This window comes from Culex pipiens, chromosome 3 (genome assembly GCF_016801865.2).
Source record: "Culex pipiens pallens isolate TS chromosome 3, TS_CPP_V2, whole genome shotgun sequence".
NCBI classification, from domain to species: Eukaryota; Metazoa; Arthropoda; class Insecta; order Diptera; family Culicidae; genus Culex; species Culex pipiens.
The window spans coordinates 140,494,859-140,518,011 of record NC_068939.1 but is presented as its reverse complement, the minus strand read 5'-3'; the positions used below and the strand labels follow the sequence as shown (position 1 = coordinate 140,518,011).

Genomic DNA, 23,153 nt, shown 5'->3' with positions numbered 1-23,153 from the left:
AAAAGTACTCGATTAACAAACACAAAAAAATATGATTTGTCAAAAAAATGCTCCAGTTATTCGATGAAAACTTCAGTTTTTGGTTTGGAAACAACATTTTATCTATTAATAGTTTCAAAGCTTATCTCATTACCTTTCCAACGATGTATATTTGTCCTAATAAAACATTTAAAATGGCTGAGCTATGTTAAAATTAAACAATCAGCCTTTTTTTCGAAAAACGCTAGTTTTTTACTCCATTTTTTGACTTTCAGCTTGCGTACCTCCGTAATGAACAAACTTAGAGCTTTGAAAATTTGGATTTTTCTTAGTTAGAATGTTTACTTTCGAGAAAAAAATACCAAAAAATATTTGGAGATGGTCACTTTTTTGAAACTTGGCCACCCAATGTACCATAGTGGGGTCGACGCGACGGAGTGGGCAAAGAAATTCACGAGTCGGCTCCAGTCGGCAAATATTCGCTCAGCAAAGAGTGAGTGATTTCTGATCTTTGAACCGAAAATCAGACCCTTGACATTTAACGCTGTTTCTAGAAAGTATCTACACCAAAAACGAAGTTGACTTTATAGCTGTCGGCCACCATTGCTAGTACCAACCACTAGTGTCTTCCTTTCCTTTCTACAAGGACTTCGCCGCCCTGGGCTCCTAAGTGTATGAAAGTATGGCACGGAGCGACGGCGCCGAATACCCATATTTACACAAAGAATTTTAGAGCGCCCGCCGCGGGATTCAAGCCGGCTCGATATAATTTTCTCGTCTTAGACATTTTTTATAGGTTTTGATCCGGGGAACATCTTTGTGCAACATCACAAGCACTGGGAATTGATCCCGAAAAGATGCAGGTTTATTTTTGAGCGTGTTTATACATTTTACAAAAAAAAAAAAACTTCGTGCGGTGTTCTATAAAGTTGAATCCGAATTAAATCTATAAGAAACATAAAAATAGCATAATTTTCTCTAAGAAGATGTTAAAAGTGAAAATTCCCCATAGTAAAGTAGTTTATTTCAGATCATCCATGTACGAGAATCAAACACACCGCCTCTGGATTGGAAACCCAGCACGTCGCTAGTCGAAACCTATCCTTTACCGGTTAGTTAGTAGTAGTTTTAAGAAACTGCTAACTTCAAATATCGATATCTCGACAAAGCTACAACCAAATGTCTTCAATTTTTTTTGTTAATAGATGAAAAGTAATATTTTAATGCCCTGAAAACATATTTTAAAAAAAGTTTAAGTGTGTGCTCAAACCCACCTCTGACATTTTTGTCGATTTACATTTATGTAATCCCTTAAATTGTCAAAATATTCGAGGAAATTTAAATTTTTTTTTATTTAGGGTCTGAGATTTCAAAAAGTGTAGTTTATGAACGGACTCATAAAAACCCTGAATATGACCAAAAATCGATATTTTGACAACTTGGGGCAATTCTGAGGGCAGATTCGGATTCAAGGGTGACCATATATACTTTTCCCTTTAAAATTAGACATTTTCAAATAAAGATTTCTGGAGTTAAAAAAAATACCCCTGAGATTTTTTCAGCGTTTGTAATGCTAAATCTTCCCTTTCAAATGCAATGTGGCGCTTTAAATTGGACTGCGCTTTTCACGAAATTTATGTTTTAGATTTGCATCTTTTTTACCTTAAAATGACTTTTAACCCTGAAGTCAGATTGGCATGTCAAAAAATATAGAGGTATGTTTTTAGAGTTCAAAAAGTGCACCGAACAGCACTTTTCTCTAAAACTTTACCCTGAATATCTATTAAAAAAAACTGATTTTTGAAGGTTCTCTCAAATGCTTTCTCTAAATTTGGTCGTAGAAGGCGTACATTGCGAGATAAAATTTTGCTGTCATTGACAAAGTTGCTTGGATCGGTAAGCTCAATAACTTTTCAGAAGACAAAAAAATCCCAAAAATATTCCTGAGAAGTAAGATTTTGCAAATCACCCTAATCGTAAACCATCCTAATTTTCAGCCGAACCAAAAGTTGACCCTTTCCATTTGCAACAACTCTTTTGAAGACACCAAAGCTCTAAAACTTCACCAATTTTCGGAAAATCCATTTTTCACTAAATTTTGCGATCTGGACCACGATCAAAATGTTTGCAATGTTCGGATGTGCATCTAGAAGAGTTATCAGTTTCGGTGAGAAAAGAGCTTGTCTTTATTAAAATAACAGGTTCTTTGTTCCACCTTCCTCCACAGTCTAGTGGGCGTTAACTAAAGTTAAGTTTCAATAACCCAGCGACTGTTTTTGTTTTTTTGCCGAGCCATCGGAAAATGTTCGGGCGGGATTTATTAAATGAGCATGAGCATGAGCATGAGAGACCACCCATGGTTGTCCTTCTCCGTTGCTGAACAGGACCATAATATCCCATCAGCACAACCGGTCACACGCTTCAACGATCAAATGATGTTTCCCTTATCAACAGCATGCATGAATGCGCTGAAAAGATAAAACATCACGATCATCAAAACTAGAGCCGGTGCGAATAGGAAACAGTCGTTGGCCACCAACGGCGCCCGCCATGTCAGTTTGTAGATCTCGAGGGAATGGGACGGGAATGTTAGTTAGCACAGGCTGCTACCAAGGATGGGTTCTATCGGGCGGGATTTATTAAATTAGCTCATTGAAGAACCTGAGGCCAAGTAAGTTGGTTTTCCACCCTGTGAAAACGAGTGCAAAGTAAAGCAAAGTAGCCATAACGGTCTTCAAGCTGTGCTGGGCCGTACAAAGGTAAACTGGTTGGCCACAGGTTGTTCGACCAGTTCGAACAAGGCTTGTGAAAATGCAGGGAAACTTGGCTTACAGACAGCCTCACACACAAAGCGATCAGTGAATGCGAGCGCACGCGACTTTTCATTCAACAGAGGCTTTTCACACCACACGAGTTGAGACAGGTAGAAGTCGTCAGCTGAACCTCGATGACCGGCGGCTGATTGCATCGGAGCTCGGGTTGACGGCTGATCGGTTTACCGCTGCTAATGAGCATAAAAACGGTCAGTTCAATCGCATTACAGTCTACGATCAGACGCGCTGGCTGGCTAATACGGTATGCCTATTATTCATACCCAGTTAAGTGAATTTGCTGATGTGCATAATGAATTTTGTCGGGTCTAGAATGGCTTGCTTTACATTGTATTGTGTGTTCGCACCGTTTTTTTTTTGTCTTGACTGGGATCTTCTGATTAAGTCATTTTCGTGACACTCTGATAGACTAGAAATTATTACTTTTTGATTTTGGCTAAAGTTTCTTTTAAATGAAAAATCATGTTCAACAGTTTAGCAGGATTTTTCTGCAATTACAAAATTATCTCTTAGTTTTTTTCAACTTACCTCAAGAAAATTTCTAACATTGATAACTTTTATAGCATTATTAAACATTGTTATAGCACGCACATCCCAAACCAGTTTAAATTTTAAACAACTCGATATTTTTGAACTGGATTTCAGAAAACGCTTCAGTTTTGAAAAACATTTAAAATGTTATTATTTGGCAGGAAATTTACTAAAATTCGATTCTGTCTATTACAGTGCAATCAGGGACCCAAAATTTATCATACCTTGACGAAACTGAAGCGTTTGCTGACATCAACTTCAAAAATGTCGAGTTGTGTTATCAGTGAAATATTAGTGAAACAAATAGTTTTTAACACAGTAATAAACCTCACTATCGCGACATCTTTGCAAACATACATTCATGAACAATAAAAAAATAGGCCAATTGATAAATGACACTTTTTGTATGCCAAAAACTACTGTCAGCCAAGCGAGGTTGTACTGTATTAAGAAATGCTTTGTACTAAAAGAAAATTTAAAATGTTTAAAGTATTCTAACTACTGATAGCAGAATCTATGTGTAAAAATTAGTTTGAAATTATCCATCCACATAAATTCAATGCCGAAAAGTGTGTTAGATTAGTTAGTGCATAAATCAGCAGCTTTACCCACCTAGTTAAGTTCTTTTCTGCACATAATTGGAAAAACGAACAGGGTGTGGCTTCTTTTCAGCTGCCAAACAATCACTCACAACGACAACAAGTGATTGGTGTTTGCGCAAAACCAATTACCTGTATCACTAATATTCACTGGTTTCATTAGGAGGCGGTTACTATTTTAACGTTCATTCATTTTAGATTATATTGCAAAAAAAATAGCAGAGAATGTTTTGAAATAAGTTGAGATTTATTAATCAGTCCTCTTTTTAAATCAGATGATTTATACATGTTTTTTCAACAACATAAGAGGAAAAAATATAAAATAAGGAAATTATAAACATACAAGCAAAAATTGAGCTTAGTTGGACTATTTGTAATATTTTTTGTTAAAGATTTAATAAGGCCGATGCAAATATGTTTCAAAGGGTTTGTCCATCGGCATAAATATTAAAATGACAAGCCACATGTAAATATGGTAAAAAAATGTATATTACACCAGTTCAGTTGTTTCGCAATCATCAGTTGAGCAACTCTCTACGAAATCGGCCGATTTCAACTATTTTTATTTTTTTGTATTTTTGGATTTGACTCAAACTTTGTGGGGGCCAAGGATTTCCAGCAAGGCCTCAAACTGGCAAGTAATTAATAATTACTTAGATTTTTAGCTGGTAATTAGGTAATTCTTTAATTACTTAGTAATTCATGGTAATTAGGGTAAATTAAAGTAATTGATTGGTAATTCAAGTAATTTTTGAGTAATTACAGTAATTGATTTTTTTTTAATTGTACTTTTCCAATGAAACTATTTACTTTCTATATATAATCTATTATAACAGAATCTTATTAATTTCAAATAAGAGTGAAACACAAAGATTACAAAAACTGATTCTGTATGTACATAGAAGGCCTTATTCACCATAGTTCTCTCCTAAAACTCCCCAAAAAAAAAATTTATCATGTTGTTTATCGAACTGATTAACAACGAAAGGCCATGATATATTACCAAGTGAAAATTGTATTGTGAATCCAACATCTATTCATTTTTACTATTTTATTATAAAAATATGTTTTTTTTTTGCAAGAACTGCATTAGAATCGATTAATTTTTAATGCTTTTCCTTCTAATAGGCAGTCAAAATTATTTGTAGTTTTTGTGGATCAAATATTTAAAACCAAAATGTACTTAATTATCATTGAAATAAACAAAGTTGTCAAGTGATGGCCATTTAAAAATCAATAAAAATAAAAATATGTTTTTTTTATATATATTTTTTCATCATCTGCAGAAATTGGCAGTCCTGTAATATCTCTCTATTAAGAGATTGGCTATTTTCCCGAAAAATTTCCAAATATTTCTGAGACAAATGTTTCAATGGTAAAAATCAAACTCAGTGAAATTAAAATCGACTAATATTCAGATGCAATTGAATCCAATGTTAATGTCACGTTCCACATTATCTGTATTTTCAGTAACAGATTTTTTAAATTTGCTTCAGAAAAAAATGCGAAGTAATGTCACACCAATGTTTTATAAACGTTTTAAAACTTAACGTTATTTTGTGAAATTTCACAATTCTCAAGAAGAGCCGCTGCAAATATTTGTCAAAGTTTTTGTTTAGCTCAAATAATCAGGGGGCCTTTTTTACAACAAATTTTAAATATTAATGGCATTCGACTTTGGAAGCTGAAAATATTATTGAAATTCATATATTGAAGTAAAACAGTACAATTTTTTTTTTGCTTTTATGACAAACATGAGTTCAAAAAACGTAAGTCAACTTAAATAATCTTCATTTGCAATTGATTGATAAGGGTTCGGTTGATTATTACACTACTCGACAAAACAAAACTTGTGTCAAGGGATTAACGTTATCTCATCCGTTCCTGAGAGAAAAGGCATCCCCGAATCCGATGCAATCGACAGAATTTGATTTTATGTCCACGCGGACTGACGAGAAGTTGGTACATTTTTTAACATAAAAAATCGAACAATTTAAAAAAAAACCATGCGTCTCCTCCAAATTATATGAGCCATCTACAAGAATATGGAAGCGCCTGGTGCATAGCCATTTCCTTTAAGCACAACGGAAACAACCAATACAAATGTATAAAAAAGTTGTCAAGTTCTCGAGGGGTCCACAGCTAGCATTTTTTGTACGATTATAAAAAATAAATATTAAAAGATTAAAATTAATTTATTTAAAAAACATATTTTTTGATTTATTTGTTAACTAAAATTTTATGTATCTCAAAGGTCTAGGGGTAATTCGGGATGTCCATGGGCATCCAAGAACTGCCTGGAGTTAAGATCTACGAGTCTACCGCCGTAGCAAGCAAGAGGTCGTCGGATTTTGACCCCGGATCATGTGCGTATAGCATCAGTGCATATGGTAGACTACTATATGAATGTGTTGGGATGTTCATGGTCATCCAAGGACTCCCTGGAGTTAAGATCTACGAGTCTACCGCCGTAACTAGCAAGAGGTTGTCGGATTTTGACCCCGGATCATGTGCGTATAGCATCAGTGGATATAGTAGACTACTGTATGAATGTGTTGGGATGTCCATGGTCATCCGAGGACTCCCTGGTGTTAAGATCTACGAGTCTACCGCCGTAACAAGCAAGAGGTCGTCGGATTTTGACCCCGGATCATGTGCGTATAGCATCAGTGCATATGATAGACTACTATATGAATGTGTTGGGATGTTCATGGTCATCCGAGGACTCCCTGAAGTTAAGATCTACGAGTCTACCGCCGTAGCAAGCAAGAGGTCGTCGGATTTTGACCCCGGATCATGTGCGTATAGCATCAGTGCATATGGTAGACTACTATATGAATGTGTTGGGATGTCCATGGTCATCCGAGGACTCCCTGGTGTTAAGATCTACGAGTCTACCGCCGTAACAAGCAAGAGGTCGTCGGATTTTGACCTCGGATCATGTGCGTATAGCATCAGTGCATATGATAGACTACTATATGAATGTGTTCGGATGTTCATGGTCATCCGAGGACTCCCTGAAGTTAAGATCTACGAGTCTACCGCCGTAGCAAGCAAGAGGTCGTCGGATTTTGACCCCGGATCATGTGCGTATAGCATCAGTGCATATAGTAGACTACTATATGAATGTGTTGGGATGTTCATGGTCATCCAAGGACTCCCTGGAGTTAAGATCTACGAGTCTACCGCCGTAACAAGCAAGAGGTCGTCGGATTTTGACCCCGGATCATGTGCGTATAGCATCAGTGGATATGGTAGACTACTGTATGAATGTGTTGGGATGTCCATGGTCATCCGAGGACTCCCTGGAGTTAAGATCTACGAGTCTACCGCCGTAAAAAGCAAGAGGTCGTCGGATTTTGACCCCGGATCATGTGCGTATAGCATCAGTGCATATGTTAGACTACTATATGAATGTGTTGGGATGTTCATGGTCATCCGAGGACTCTCTGGAGTTAAGATCTACAAGTCTACCGCCGTAGCAAGCAAGAGGTCGTCGGATTTTGACCCCGGATCATGTGCGAATAGCATCAGTGCATATGGTAGACTACTATATGAATGTGTTGGGATGTTCATGGTCATCCAAGGACTCCTTGGAGTTAAGATCTACGAGTCTACCGCCGTAACAAGCAAGAAGTCGTCGGATTTTGACCCCGGATCATGTGCGTATAGCATTAGTGCATATGGTAGACTACTATATGAATGTGAATGAATAAAGCACATGATCCAGGGTCAAAATCCGACGACCTCTTGCTTGTTACGGCGGTAGACTCGTAGATCTTAACTCCAGGGAGTCCTCGGATGACCATGAACATCACAACACATTCATACAGTAGTCTACCATATGCACTGATGCTATACACACAAGATCCGGGGTCAAAATCCGACGACCTCTTGCTTGTTACGGCGGTAGACTCATAGATCTTAAAACCGGTGAGTCCTCGGATGACCATTAAGATCTACGAGTCTACCGCCGTAGCAAGCAAGACATTCATATAGTAGTCTACCATATGCACTAATGCTATACGCACATGATCCGGGGTCAAAATCCGACGACCTCTTGCTTGTTACGGCTGTAGACTCGTAGATCTTAACACCAGGTAGTCCTCGGATGACCATGAACATCCCAACATATTCATACAGTAGTCTACCATATCCACTGATGCTATACGCACATGATCCGGGGTCAAAATCCGACGACCTCTTGCTTGTTACGGCGGTAGACTCGTAGATCTTAACTCCAGGGAGTCCTTGGATGACCATGAACATCCCAACACATTCATATAGTAGTCTATCATATGCACTGATGCTATACGCACATGATCCGAGGTCAAAATCCGACGACCTCCTGCTTGTTACGGCGGTAGACTCGTAGATCTTAACACCAGGGAGTCCTCGGATGACCATGAACATCCCAACACATTCATATAGTAGTCTATCATATGCACTGATGCTATACACACAAGATTCGGGGTCAAAATCCGACGACCTCTTGCTTGTTACGGCGGTAGACTCGTAGATCTTAACTCCAGGGAGTCCTCGGATGACCATGGACATCCCAACACATTCATATAGTAGTCTACCATATGCACTGATGCTATACGCACATGATCCGGGGTCAAAATCCGACGACCTCTTGCTTGTTACGGCGGTAGACTCGTAGATCTTAACTCCAGGGAGTCCTCGGATGACCATGAACATCCCAACACATTCATATAGTAGTCTAACATATGCACTGATGCTATAGGCACATGATCCGGGGTCAAAATCCGACGACCTCTTGCTTGTTACGGCGGTAGACTCGTAGATCTTAACACCAGGGAGTCCTCGGATGACCATGGACTTCCCAACATATTCATACAGTAGTCTAATATATCCACTGATGCTATACGCACATGATCCGGGGTCAAAATCCGACGACCTCTTGCTTGTTACGGCGGTAGATCGTAGATCTTAACTCCAGGGAGTCCTTGGATGACCATGAACATCCCAACACATTCATATAGTAGTCTACCATATGCACTGATGCTATATGCACATGATCCGGGTCAAAATCCGACAACCTCTTGCTTGTTACGGCGGTAGACTCGTACCATCAGTGATGCTATATGCACATGATCCGGGGTCAAAATCCGACAACCTCTTGCTTGTTACGGCGGTAGACTCGTAGATCTTAACTCCAGGGAGTCCTCGGATGACCATGAACATCCCAACACATTCATATAGTAGTCTACCATATGCACTGATGCTATATGCACATGATCCGGGTCAAAATCCGACGACCTCTTGCTTGCTACGGCGGTAGACTCGTAGATCTTAACTCCAGGCAGTCCTTGGATGCCCATGGACATCCCGAAGTACCCCTAGACCTTTGAGATACATAAAATTTTAGTAAACAAGTAAATCAAAAAATATGTTTTTTAAATAAATTAATTTTAAACTTTTAATATTTATTTTTTATAATCGTACAAAAAATGCTAGCTGTGGACCCCTCGAGAACTTGACAACTTTTTTATACATTTGTATTGGTTGTTTCCGTTGTGCTTAAAGGAAATGGCTATGCACCAGGCGCTTCCATATTCTTGTAGATGGCTCATATAATTGGGAGGAGACGCATGGTTTTTTTTAAATTGTTCGATTTTATATGTTAAAAAATGTACCAACTTCTCGTCAGTCCGCGTGGACATAAAATCAAATTCTGTCGATTGCATCGGATTCGGGGATGCCTTTTCTCTCAGGAACGGATGAGATAACGTTAATCCCTTGACACAAGTTTTGTTTTGTCGAGTAGTGTAATAATCAACCGAACCCTTATCAATCAATTGCAAATGAAGATTATTTAAGTTGACTTACGTTTTTTGAACTCATGTTTGTCATAAAAGCAAAAAAAAAATTGTACTGTTTTACTTCAATATATGAATTTCAATAATATTTTCAGCTTCCAAAGTCGAATGCCATTAATATTTAAAATCTGTTGTAAAAAAGGCCCCCTGATTATTTGAGCTAAACAAAAACTTTGACAAATATTTGCAGCGGCTCTAATTATTGTTCATATCCAGAGTTTTTTTTAAAGGTTTCATATGTTTATAAGACCTATTAAAAAAAAACTCTAGATATCAATTGAGCTACTTATTTTTTACCGAAAAATTGTATTATTAAATACGAATGTCAATTTTATAATAAAATAAAAAATTCCAAATTTCAAACCAATTAACTCGCTGTAAACATCACTCAAAGTTTCAGCGCCCTCTAGTTAGGGGCATTTTTGACGTTTGATCGCCTATATATATTTTCAATAAAAATTATACGTGAAAAAAACAAAGTAAACAGAATAATTATTGAAAGAGCTATCGAATGATCTATTTATAAATAATTTAGTTTAGAACCGTAGAAATGAATACTTAAATATAAATTAAATGTTTTTTATCGTAGTGAAAAATAATTAAGTAACTTGTGTAATTAATCATTTTGGACCAGTAATTTGAGTAATTAATTGGCAGACTGGCAAGTAATAAACGCTTCTGGAAACCCTTGGTGGGGGCCTTCCGTATGACCAAATAAGCTATTTTGTGTCATTGGTTCACCCATACAAGTCTCCATACAATTTTGGCAGCTGTCCATACAAAAATGGTATGTAAATATTCAAACAGCTGTAACTTTTGAGTGAATTTTCTGATCAATTTGGTGTCATCGGCAAAGTTGTAGGTATTGTTGAGGACTTTTGAGAAAAAAATAGGTACAAGGAAAAAAAAATTTGTTGATTTTAGCATTTTATGTTAAAAAATGTACCAACTTCTCGTCAGTCCGCGTGGACATAAAATCAAATTCTGTCGATTGCATCGGATTCGGGGATGCCTTTTCTCTCAGGAACGGATGAGATAACGTTAATCCCTTGACACAAGTTTTGTTTTGTCGAGTAGTGTAATAATCAACCGAACCCTTATCAATCAATTGCAAATGAAGATTATTTAAGTTGACTTACGTTTTTTGAACTCATGTTTGTCATAAAAGCAAAAAAAAATTGTACTGTTTTACTTCAATATATGAATTTCAATAATATTTTCAGCTTCCAAAGTCGAATGCCATTAATATTTAAAATTTGTTGTAAAAAAGGCCCCCTGATTATTTGAGCTAAACAAAAACTTTGACAAATATTTGCAGCGGCTCTTATTATTGTTCATATCCAGAGTTTTTTTTAAAGGTTTCATATGTTTATAAGACCTATTTAAAAAAAACTCTAGATATCAATTGAGCTACTTATTTTTTACCGAAAAATTGTATAATTAAATACGAATGTCAATTTTATAATAAAATAAAAAATTCCAAATTTCAAACCAATTAACTCGCTGTAAACATCACTCAAAGTTTCAGCGCCCTCTAGTTAGGGGCATTTTTGACGTTTGATCGCCTATATATATTTTCAATAAAAATTATACGTGAAAAAAACAAAGTAAACAGAATAATTATTGAAAGAGCTATCGAATGATCTATTTATAAATAATTTAGTTTAGAACCGTAGAAATGAATACTTAAATATAAATTAAATGTTTTTTATCGTAGTGAAAAATAATTAAGTAACTTGTGTAATTAATCATTTTGGACCAGTAATTTGAGTAATTAATTGGCAGACTGGCAAGTAATAAACGCTTCTGGAAACCCTTGGTGGGGGCCTTCCGTATGACCAAATAAGCTATTTTGTGTCATTGGTTCACCCATACAAGTCTCCATACAATTTTGGCAGCTGTCCATACACAAATGGTATGTAAATATTCAAACAGCTGTAACTTTTGAGTGAATTTTCTGATCAATTTGGTGTCATCGGCAAAGTTGTAGGTATTGTTGAGGACTTTTGAGAAAAAAATAGGTACAAGGAAAAAAAAATTTGTTGATTTTAGCACTTTTTAGCACTAAAACTCAATTTCCCAAAATACGTATTTTTTGATTTTCGAGTTTTTTGATATGTTTCAGTGGACAAAAATCCGCAACTTTTGAACCATAGAGAAACATGGTCAAAAAATCTGCCGCCGAGTTATGAATTTCTGAAAAAATTGTAATTTTTAGAAAAAAAAGGAGATTCATGCAAAAACAAGTTTGACATAATTTTTTAATGCAAAATTGAATTTGCAATCGAAAAGTACTCAACAGATTTTTTGATAAAGGGCTCCGTTTTCAAGATATAGCCACCGAAAGTTTGATTTTAGCGAAATATTTGCAGTTTTTCAATTTTTAAAAATAGTGACCATGAGTGACCATTTCTAAAAATATATTTTTTTTAAAGTTCAGAAAATTTGCTATAAAATTGTCAAAGAGACATTGAAGATTGGACCTCGGGTTGCTGAGATACAGCGGCTTGAAGAAAAAGAAACACGAAAATTGAAGTTTTCTAAGTCTCACCCAAACAGCCCACCATTTTCTAATGACGATATCTCAGCAATTAATGGTCCGATTTTCAATGTTAATACATGAAACATTCGTAAAGTTTTAAAATCAAGACTAGCATTTTAAATGGGCGTAATATTCAATGTTTGGCCCTTTTAAAATGTTAGTCTTGATTTAAAAATTTTCAAAGTATTTTCTTCGAAAATTTTTTGACCATGTTTCTCTATGGCTCAAAAGTTGCGGATTTTTGTCCCCTAAAACATATCAAAAAATCTCGAAAATCAAAAAATACGTATTTTGGGAAATTGAGTTTTAGTGCTAAAAAAGTTGAGAAAAAATATGCAATTTTTTTCCGTGTACCTATTTTTTTCTCAAAAGTCCTCAACAATACCTACAACTTTGCCGAAGACACCAAATTGATCAGAAAATTCACTCAAAAGTTACAGCTGTTTGAATATTTACATACCATTTTTGTATGGACAGCTGCCAAAATTGTATGGAGAATTGTATGGGTGAACCAATGACACAAAATAGGGAAGGCCCCCACAAAGTTTGAGTCAAATAAAAAAAATACAAATAAAATCCATTTCCGGTTTTGGTAGAGAATGTTTTGAAAAGAAGCCGTAATTAGGTTTTTCCTTTCGAAATTACAGAATATTAAAAACACAATAATTACAAAAAGGTCCGAGAAATGAAAAAAAAAATTGAAGATAATGTTTGAAAACAAATTTTTAACTCATTTGTATACCGTATATTTATCTTTGAAAAACAAGTACTTAACACATAAAACAATATTGAAGAACCGTTTATGCCTTGAAGAATGGAAAAAAAACTTAAAATAATGATGGAATTATGTTCAAAAATGAAGCAAAGAAACTTTTTGACGTTCTCCTACCTTTTTTTAAGCCGTTTCTAATATTTTTCAAAGCTTTTGTCACCCATCCAACCCCCCCCCCCCCTTCAAAATTGATCTGAAAAATCAGAGGGGAAAAAAATATATTTTTTTTTCTCTCAGAAATAAAATTTTCGTCCATACTTAGAATTTTGGAAATTTATGATAGCAAAACAACTGGACAGATGTGTAATGCACTTGCATTCAAATGCTGAAACCGTGACCTGTAATTCACTTTTTTAACCAGCAAAAAATCATTAAAAAGTGACTACGCTATCTCAATTCAGGCGGAAGCATAAACTTTAAACTTTTCAGAATCAAGTGTATGGAGAATCAATATTGCGTGCAATTTACGGGTTGTACGCATCAAAGACGAACCGCCCGAACTCTCCAAAAAAAATGTCTAGAAAACCCATTAGAAATAAGAAAATCAATTGTACGAAATTCTGAGGACCTTCGTGTTTATGCTTCCCCATGAACTAAGAAGGTGCAGAAACATTGTTGTTAGGTGTAATCTATCTAAACAGCAAATAATTTTGCTTTAAGGCTTTTTTAAATTTCATTTATTTTTAAAGAAGATATTCATGTTTAAAAAAATGCAAAATTATTTGAAAGCCAGACGAAAAATACAAAATGGAAATAACTTTTTCTTTACTTTTCTTATAATATTTGTCATTTAACGATTAAACTATTCATTTAATGCAACATAATGTGAGCATTATTACAACTATAATTGACTATTGAAATCACGAAATTTAGCTACATCATTTTGTCTTCTAGACACTTACTGCCCCTGTTTGCATAGATGTCCCATTTGCCTTTTCATCACTTTTGAGTTTTTGATCCGGTTTGGTTCAAAATCATTTGCTCTATCAGAAAAAAAAAACCAAAATTACGTTTGCGCCAAAACCTAACACGCGGCCTTATGAGTGGGACAAACTTGCCTTGCGTTTTTCTCAGCTTGCTGTATTTGCACATGAGCCATTTATCGAACATGGGCAGCATACACTACCAACAAAAGATAGGCTCTACAATTTGGTCGCATTTTCAAGCTTTCCTCAAAAGGGTAGGATTGTATGATTGCAGCGCTTGAAAATTGAAAAAAATGTTAAATCTGGCAAGTACGATTGAACAAGATACAACTTGCTTTTTAGTTGGATCTTCAGGTGTTAGAGCAGCTTAGTTTACTTACCGCACTCTTTTTTCAGAGTTAGACAACTTAAATCTGTTTTTTTGTTTGCATATGTAGAAAACAATATACACATTTGCTACTTTGTATGAAGTTGTATCGATTATATCTTAAACAAACTTTATATGAATTAGTCCATCTAAGCTCAAATTTGGTATGCATCCTAATCAAGATTGCAACACTGAGGACACCAAAATTTGATCCACCTGTGCACCCACAACACAACACACTGGGTGAAAAACACTCCCACACTTTACACTTGGAACGACACATACACTCGGCAGACAGCAGGCCCAGATCGACCCGCATGAAGCTGTACACGTGCGGCTTGTTCATGCTGGCCGTGTCGCACAGCACCTTCTGGATCAGATCCGGATGCGTTGGACACACGACGGCGATCGGCCCAAAGCACAGCTTGAAGATCCGCTTGTTGTCCTTAAAGGCACGCGTCAAACTCTGACAGATCTCGTACGAGTTCTTCCCCGCGAACTGGAGCCCATTGCCGAAGAACGGCACCAGCGGTTCCACGGCGGGCATCTTGTCCGCGAACCTGAACCGCAACTTGCAGAAGATGGCCAGCCCGGCCCAAACTACGGCGATCAACGCAACCGTCAACATGGTCCACACTTAATCACTGCAAGTTACACTCGGACAAAAAGGATTTTCCGACCCCGGATGGTACTGATGGTGGTGGCCAACTCCGAACGCCGATTTGACCACGCTGAAGACTGCGGAAAAACTGATTCTACGACCTGCCAATCAACACCGTTGGAGCCTTTTTTCGAGCGCGCGCGCGCGCGCAGCTAACTAGCCTGGCTTGACTTGCTTCAAGTTCTTGGGCTCTCACTGGGCTGCTGCTACTGGCTTCTGCTGCGGGGTAGGGATATATGCGCTAAGCAGTGAGAGTTAACCCTGTACCGGAAAGCAAAAAGAATGCATTCACTACTGTGTATTGATAATTTTTATATGTAACTAGATTTTTTTTAAATATCGAGGAATGTAATCTAAATTGAGCAAATCTTTACGAAATCGGCATTTTTTCTTTTATTTTAACTTTTTGTATTTTTTAATTCGGCTGAAACTTTTTTGGAACCTTCGGTGGGAAGACTCCAAAAAGTAAATTAAGGCAAAGAAGCCATTTTGCATCATAAGTTTGTCCATACAATTTTCCATACAAATTTGGCAGCTGTTTATACAAAATGATGTATGAAAATTAAAAAATCTGTATCTTTTGAAGGAATTGTTTGATCGATTTGGTGTCATTGGAAAAGTTGTAGGCATTGATAAGGTCTACTGCACTGATAAAAAATTATTCAGGGTAAAATTTTTGTTTTTAATGTTAAGTTAAACATAATTTTTAATTTGTTTCATTTTCTGATATATTTTTGGGGACATTCAGTACCAACTTTTTCAGAAATTTCCAGGTTGTGCAAACAATCTTTGATCGAATTATGAATTTTTGAATCCATACTGATTTGCCTTCCTCACTGAGGTAAGGCTATAATCCTGCTCTAAAAATGAACTTTCTATTAAAAGCTCCTAGACCCACCTTCATGTATACATATCGACTCAGAATCGAAAACTGAACAAATGTCTGTGTGTGTGTATGTGTGTGTGTATGTGTGTGTGTATGTGTGTGTGTATGTATGTATGTGACCAAAATTCTCACTGAGTTTTCTCAGCACTGGCTGAACCGATTTTGATCAAACCAGTTGCATTCGACTTGGTTTAGGGTCCCATACATCGCTATTGAATTGTTTGAAGTTTCGATAAGTAGTTCAAAAGTTATGTATAAAAATGTGTTTTCACAAATACCCGGATCTCAATTATATGCATGTAAACGATGTCCGGATCCATCATCCGACCCATCGTTGGTTAGGTAATTGAAAGGCCTTTCCAATGAGTACAAAACATTGAAGATCTGGCAACCTTGTCTCGAATTATGACCACTTAAGTGATATTTATGTACTTTTTTGAAGCCGGATCTCACTTAAATGTATGTAAACTATGTCCGGATCCATCATCTAACCCATCGTTGGTTAGGTAATTGAAAGGCCTTTCCAATGAGTCCAAAACATTGAAGATCTGGCAACCCTGTCTCGAGTTATGACCACTTAAGTGATATTTATGTACTTTTTTGAAGCCGGATCTCACTTAAATGTATGTAAACTATGTCCGGATCCATCATCCAACCCATCGTTGGTTAGGTAATTGAAAGGCCTTTCCAATGAGTCCAAAACATTGAAGATCTGGCAACCCTGTCTCGAGTTATGACCACTTAAGTGATATTTATGTACTTTTTTGAAGCCGGATCTCACTTAAATGTATGTAAACTATGTCCGGATCCATCATCCGACCCATCGTTGGTTAGGTAATTGAAAGGCCTTTCCAATGAGTCCAAAACATTGAAGATCTGGCAACCCTGTCTCGAGTTATGACCACTTAAGTGATATTTATGTACTTTTTTGAAGCCGGATCTCACTTAAATGTATGTAAACTATGTTTGGATTCATCATCCGACCCATCGTTGGATAGGTCATTGAAAGGCCTTTCCAATGAGTCCAAAACATTGAAGATCTGGCAACCCTGTCTCGAGTTATGACCACTTAAGTGATATTTATGTACTTTTTTGAAGCCGGATCTCACTTAAATGTATGTAAACTATGTTTGGATCCATCATCCGACCCATCGTTGGATAGGTAATTGAAAGGCCTTTCCAATGAGTAAAAAATTGAAGATCTGGGAACCCTGTCTCGAGTTATGACCACTTAAGTGATATTTATGTACTTTTTTGAAGCCGGATCTCACTTAAATGTATGTAAACTATGTCCGGATTCATCATCCAACCCATCGTTGGTAAGATAATTGAGAGGCCTTTCCAATGAGTACAAAACATTGAAGATCTTGCAACCCTGTCTCGAGTTATGACCACTTAAGTGATATTTATGTACTTTTTTGAAGCCGGATCTCACTTAAATGTATGTAAACTATGTCCGGATCCATCATCCAACCCATCGTTGGTTAGGTAATTGAAAGGCCTTTCCAATGAGTCCAAAACATTGAAGATCTGGCAACCCTGTCTCGAGTTATGACCACTTAAGTGATATTTATGTACTTTTTTGAAGCCGGATCTCACTTAAATGTATGTAAACTATGTCCGGATCCATCATCCGACCCATCGTTGGTTAGGTAATTGAAAGGCCTTTCCAATGAGTCCAAAACATTGAAGATCTGGCAACCCTGTCTCGAGTTATGACCACTTAAGTGATATTTATGTACTTTTTTGAAGCCGGATCTCACTTAAATGTATGTAAACTATGTTTGGATTCATCATCCGACCCATCGTTGGATAGGTAATTGAAAGGCCTTTCCAATGAGTCCAAAACATTGAAGATCTGGCAACCCTGTCTCGAGTTATGACCACTTAAGTGATATTTATGTACTTTTTTGAAGCCGGATCTCACTTAAATGTATGTAAACTATGTCTGGATCCATCATCCGACCCATTGTTGGTTAGGTAATTGAAAAGCCTTTCCAATGAGTCCAAAACATTGAAGATCTGGCAACCCTGTTTCGAGTTATGACCACTTAAGTGATATTTATGTACTTTTTTTGAAGCCGGATCTCACTTAAATGTATGTAAACTATGTCTGGATCCATCATCCGACCCATCGTTGGTTAGGTAATTGAAAAGCCTTTCCAATGAGTCCAAAACATTGAAGATCTGGCAACCCTGTTTCGAGTTATGACCACTTAAGTGATATTTATGTACTTTTTTGAAGCCGGATCTCACTTAAATGTATGTAAACTATGTCTGGATCCATCATCCGACCCATCGTTGGATAGGTAATTGAAAGGCCTTTCCAATGAGTCCAAAACATTGAAGATCTGGCAACCCTGTCTCGAGTTATGACCACTTAAGTGATATTTATGTACTTTTTTGAAGCCGGATCTCACTTAAATGTATGTAAACTATGTCTGGATCCATCATCCGACCCATTGTTGGTTAGGTAATTGAAAAGCCTTTCCAATGAGTCCAAAACATTGAAGATCTGGCAACCCTGTCTCGAGTTATGACCACTTAAGTGATATTTATGTACTTTTTTGAAGCCGGATCTCACTTAAATGTATGTAAACTATGTCTGGATCCATCATCCGACCCATTGTTGGTTAGGTAATTGAAAAGCCTTTCCAATGAGTCCAAAACATTGAAGATCTGGCAACCCTGTTTCGAGTTATGACCACTTAAGTGATATTTATGTACTTTTTTGAAGCCGGATCTCACTTAAATGTATGTAAACTATGTCTGGATCCATCATCCGACCCATCGTTGGTTAGGTAATTGAAAGGCCTTTCCAAAGAGTCCAAAACATTGAAGATCTGGCAACCCTGTCTCGAGTTATGACCTCATTAGTTATACATTGTGTTCTTTTTTTCTGGATCTAAAAAAATGATGAAACCACCCATATACCCATTTTTGGTAAAAAGTGAGGAAGGCATCAAACACGTAGGTGGATTAAGTTAGTTTTTTTTTCTAAAAATCGAAATATTGGTCGCAAAAAATTTTCAACTTCATTTTTCGATGTAGAATCGATTTTCCAACTTTGTCATAAGGGGTAACTTTTGTCCCTGATCACGAATCCCAGGTCCGTTATCTCGTGACGAAGGGGCGGTACGACCCCTTCCATTTTTGAACATGCAAAAAAAGAGGTGTTTTCCAGTAATTTGCAGCCTGAAACGGTGATGAGATAGAAATGTGGTGTCAAAGGGACTTTTATGTAAAATTGTACGCCTGATTTGATGGCGTACTCAGAATTTTGAAAAAAAAACGTATTTTTTATCGAAAAACAGAACACTTAAAAAGTTTTAAAAATTCTGCCATTTTCCGTTACTCGTTTTGAAAAAGTTACTTTTTGCGTTTCTTTTTGTTTCGTCGTCCGTGTCTGTCGCAGGTGACCAAGACCATGAACGGCCATGATCGACGACGACCAACTTTTTCAAAACTTTTTTTTTCGTAAAATCGCGATAACTCGTGATGCTCCTATCCTTCTATCCTCCTACCTCCTATCATTACATTTTGCCTATCTAATTTTTTCATGTTTTTACAGTAACTTTTTCAATTTTTTGCATGTGGGTCTCGTGGCGCAGGGGTACCCGAGCATGGGTAAATAACAAGGAAAATGCGCAATAATACCTTTCTCTGGTATCAATACCAAATTTTGGTATTCCTGGACCCTTTAATATTTATCTAAAGGATTATGCAAGAGCAAAATGTGGTATCATACCAATTTAAGGTATTGTTTTGATATTGCAAAATTGCATAATTTGTCAATGGTCGAACACCACATTTTGGTATTCTTTTGGTATTAAAGTGTTTTACCAAATTCCTCTGAAACTATGGGAAAATTTTGTCAAATTTTGACAAAATAATTAATTTTGCGCTAAAATGATGTCTCAAAGCGAATGCTTTAATTTAAAACCGGAAATTTCAAACTTGATTTTAAACATTTTTGATATACCCCTTACAGAAATGACTTGAAATTGTGGAAAATTTTCTAAGTCAGGATGGCACCTTTTGCGTATTATTTTAGTATTAAAGTGTTTTATCAAATTCCTCTGAAACTATGGGAAAATTTTGATCAATTTTGACAAAATAATTAATTTTGCGCTAAAATGATGTCTCAAAGCGAATGCTTTCATTCAAAACCGGAAATTTCAAACCTGATTTCAAACATTTTTGATATACCCCCTACAGAAATGATTTGAAATTGTGGAAAATTTTCTAAGTCAGGATGGCATGTTTTGGTATTATTTTGGTATTGAAAGGTTTCATCAATCAATCATCAATTTTCTCTGAAACTATGGGATTTTTTTACCAATTTGGACAAGATAATAATTTTTTTTTTGAAAAAAATGTTAAAACTGGTTTTAACATTTTTTGATATACCCATTACGATTTTTTTTTTAAATTGTTGAAATTTCTAACCAAATACTTTGAAAAACGAGTCAATCGAAAGATTATTGAATTTTGGTGAATTTCAATCCAGTTTCATTTTAATAACACTTATTTTTCAATCTTGTTATTTTTCAGAAGCTTCAACAACTTCAAACACAGGCCGTTCATCAATGACAAATGCATTCGGTGTGGTGAAGAATATCACTAAGAACAACATGGAATCATCAGGTGAGTAGATTTGGCTGTTGCATATGGATCATTTCCGTTTTTTCACTCACTGCAAATGCTGCACTAAAAATGGTATGAAAATACCAAATTTTGGTATTACCTACTTGTGCAAATATCAGCGACCAAAATGTGCTCTTGGTTGCCCAGTAATAGATGGTTTTAATGTTAGGTATTCCCGCGCCCTTGGAAAATCATTTTTGGTAATCCTGTTGTCTTCTACATACATGATTTTGGTATGATTTCATGGTATTTTACCATCTATTACTGGGCAACCAAGGGCACATTTTGGTCGCTGTTATTTGCCCAAGTAATACAAACATTTGGTATTCCCGTGTTATTTACCCCTGCTCGGGTAGCGGCTTCGGCTGCCGATCCCGATGATGCTATGAGACACGGGTTCGATTCTCGCCTTATCCACTGAGCTTCTATCGGATGGTGAAGTAAAACGTCGGTCCCGGTTTCTCCTGTCTCGTCAGAGGCGCTGGAGCAGAAATCCCACGTTAGAGGAAGGCCATGCCCCGGGGGGCGTAGGGCCAATAGTTTCGTTTTTTTCGCATGTTTTTCACTTTTTTTGCTATAAAATGGAACCATTTTCATTTAAATTGTAAATAAATGCGTAGAGGCATAGTCTAGGGCACTAGAAAAATTACTGAATACTTCTTTTACTAAAAATATAGGAAATGTTAGTAAAAAACACAGCCAAAGTTGACCCCTAAAAAATTACATTTTTAAAAACATTGGCAAAGTCACATAAAACAAGTCAAACTTCCAACCCTAAATTTTTCCAAAATTTTAAAAGTTCTTCTTTCCAATGCTTTTTGAAGATCGAAAATTGGTTGAAAAATGGATTTTTGGCGATTTTTTAAATCGAAGCCCGTCTAGAGGCGGGGTTGGGTTGTAGAGGGTTAAATTTCCCTTAAAATGACATGTTCCGAAAAAAATGTACAGTCGTAACAGTAACGGAAAATGGCAGAGTTTTTAAAACTTTTTCAGTGTTTTTTTTTCGATAAAAAATGCGTTTTTTTCGGAATTCTGAGTACGCTATCAAATCGGGCGTACAATTTTACATAAAAGTCCTATTGACACCACATTTCTATCTCATCACCGTTTCAGGCAGCAAATTATTGAAAAACATCTCTTTTTTCGAATGTTAAAAAATGGAAGGGGCCGTACCGCCCTTCCGTCACGACCTCAAAAAATGTCTAAAATTTGCCTCTTATTAGTTCTCTTTGGCAAATCAAGTTTTCTAAGTATTTTTTTATTGAATGAAACTCTGTCCATGCATTTCCAATGCCAAAAGAAGTCATTTGCATCATTAGTTTTTCCATGCAAGTCTTTGTACAATTTTGGGGGCTGGTCATACAAGATGGGTACCGTTCACCGGGGGAATATTTTCCAAGTGTTAAGGTTTTTTTTTCAAAATGATTATTTTTCAAACATGTACTAGGGTAGGTCACACAAGGTCCATGCCCTATTTTTGAAAAAAGTGTTTTTCCAATTTTTAGGAGCAAGTATACTTTCTTCGGGAAAATTGTAGAACACCTTCCAGAGCAATCGAAATCGAGTTCGGTTCTGATATAGCGTGAAACGTGGATTTTTATAGATAATGTCAAGTTCTAAAAAAGTGGGTTTTGTCATTCAAATTTCTGTACAAAATTGAAGAAAAGTTTAGGGTAGAGTAGTCATCAATGAGACACGGGGAACAATGATAAAATGGCTCTCATAAGTCGTAGTTTCAACCAATCAGGCTCATATTTGGGGGAAAGGTTTGTCTACTGGATACACGTCTGCCATAATAGTGGCTCCCTTGAAAAGTTATTCATAAATGTTTGATTCTGGGGTGTGAAAGTAGATTATAGACGAAAAATACTTTTTTGCTCGTAGGCTGCCATTTACACCAAAACTAATATTTCTTCAAATTTCTTTCGACGTTCCATAGGGATTGAGTTGGGCTACAATGTCCTTTCATTAGGTTTGGCCAAAATTTAGAATGTACCCAGAATCCAGGGCTGTCTCATTGTTCCCCACTCTTTTCAGTCCATGGATAATAAAGAGACACTTTGATTTTTCTTATCAAACTTTTCAAAATCTTTGGAAATCTTTCAATACATGAATTTAAAGCGATTTTTGGCATATTTATTGAGTTTAAACTTCATTTTACCAAAAACATCAAGTTATTTGGTATAAATATATGGATTTTACATAATTTTAATAGTTTTAAGTTTATGTTTTATTAATTTGAGTTTCAAGTTGGTAAAATTGGTTTAAAATGTTCAAGGCATGTCACCTGTAATGGAACAATACAAAAACATGATGTTTTACTAGAAAAGTATTGATTTTCGTAGAGTGTCTCATTGTTCCCCAGCTGTCTCATTGTTCCTGCCAAGTGCGTCTACAATGAGACAGTTGAATAACTCTGGCTGTACATGTCGGATCGATCTCATATTTTGATCAATGCTAGAAAACTTTAATAGAAAAAGCTCACTAAAAAATGCAGATGAAAAAAATACAAAAATCATTGAAAGTTGAAATCCAAATGTGTCTCATTGTTGACTACGCTACCCTATTC

The 23,153-nt window shown here is 36.3% G+C and overlaps 1 protein-coding gene across 2 annotated transcripts in view; it reads right to left on the bottom strand.

Annotated features, from left to right (window-relative positions):
- The window catches only part of LOC120417545 (cytochrome P450 4C1-like), a 43,893-nt gene that overhangs the window by 16,466 nt on the left and 4,274 nt on the right, over positions 1-23,153 (bottom strand). Inside the window, exon 1 of one of the 2 annotated variants that reach the window (XM_039579627.2) lies at positions 14,676-15,143. The exons of the other annotated variant lie outside the window; for it this stretch is intronic. Coding sequence (XP_039435561.1) covers positions 14,676-15,018 — 343 coding nt within the window. The 5' untranslated portion in view covers positions 15,019-15,143. Of the gene's footprint in view, positions 1-14,675; positions 15,144-23,153 lie in introns of those variants that run through there. 2 annotated transcript variants of the gene reach the window in all.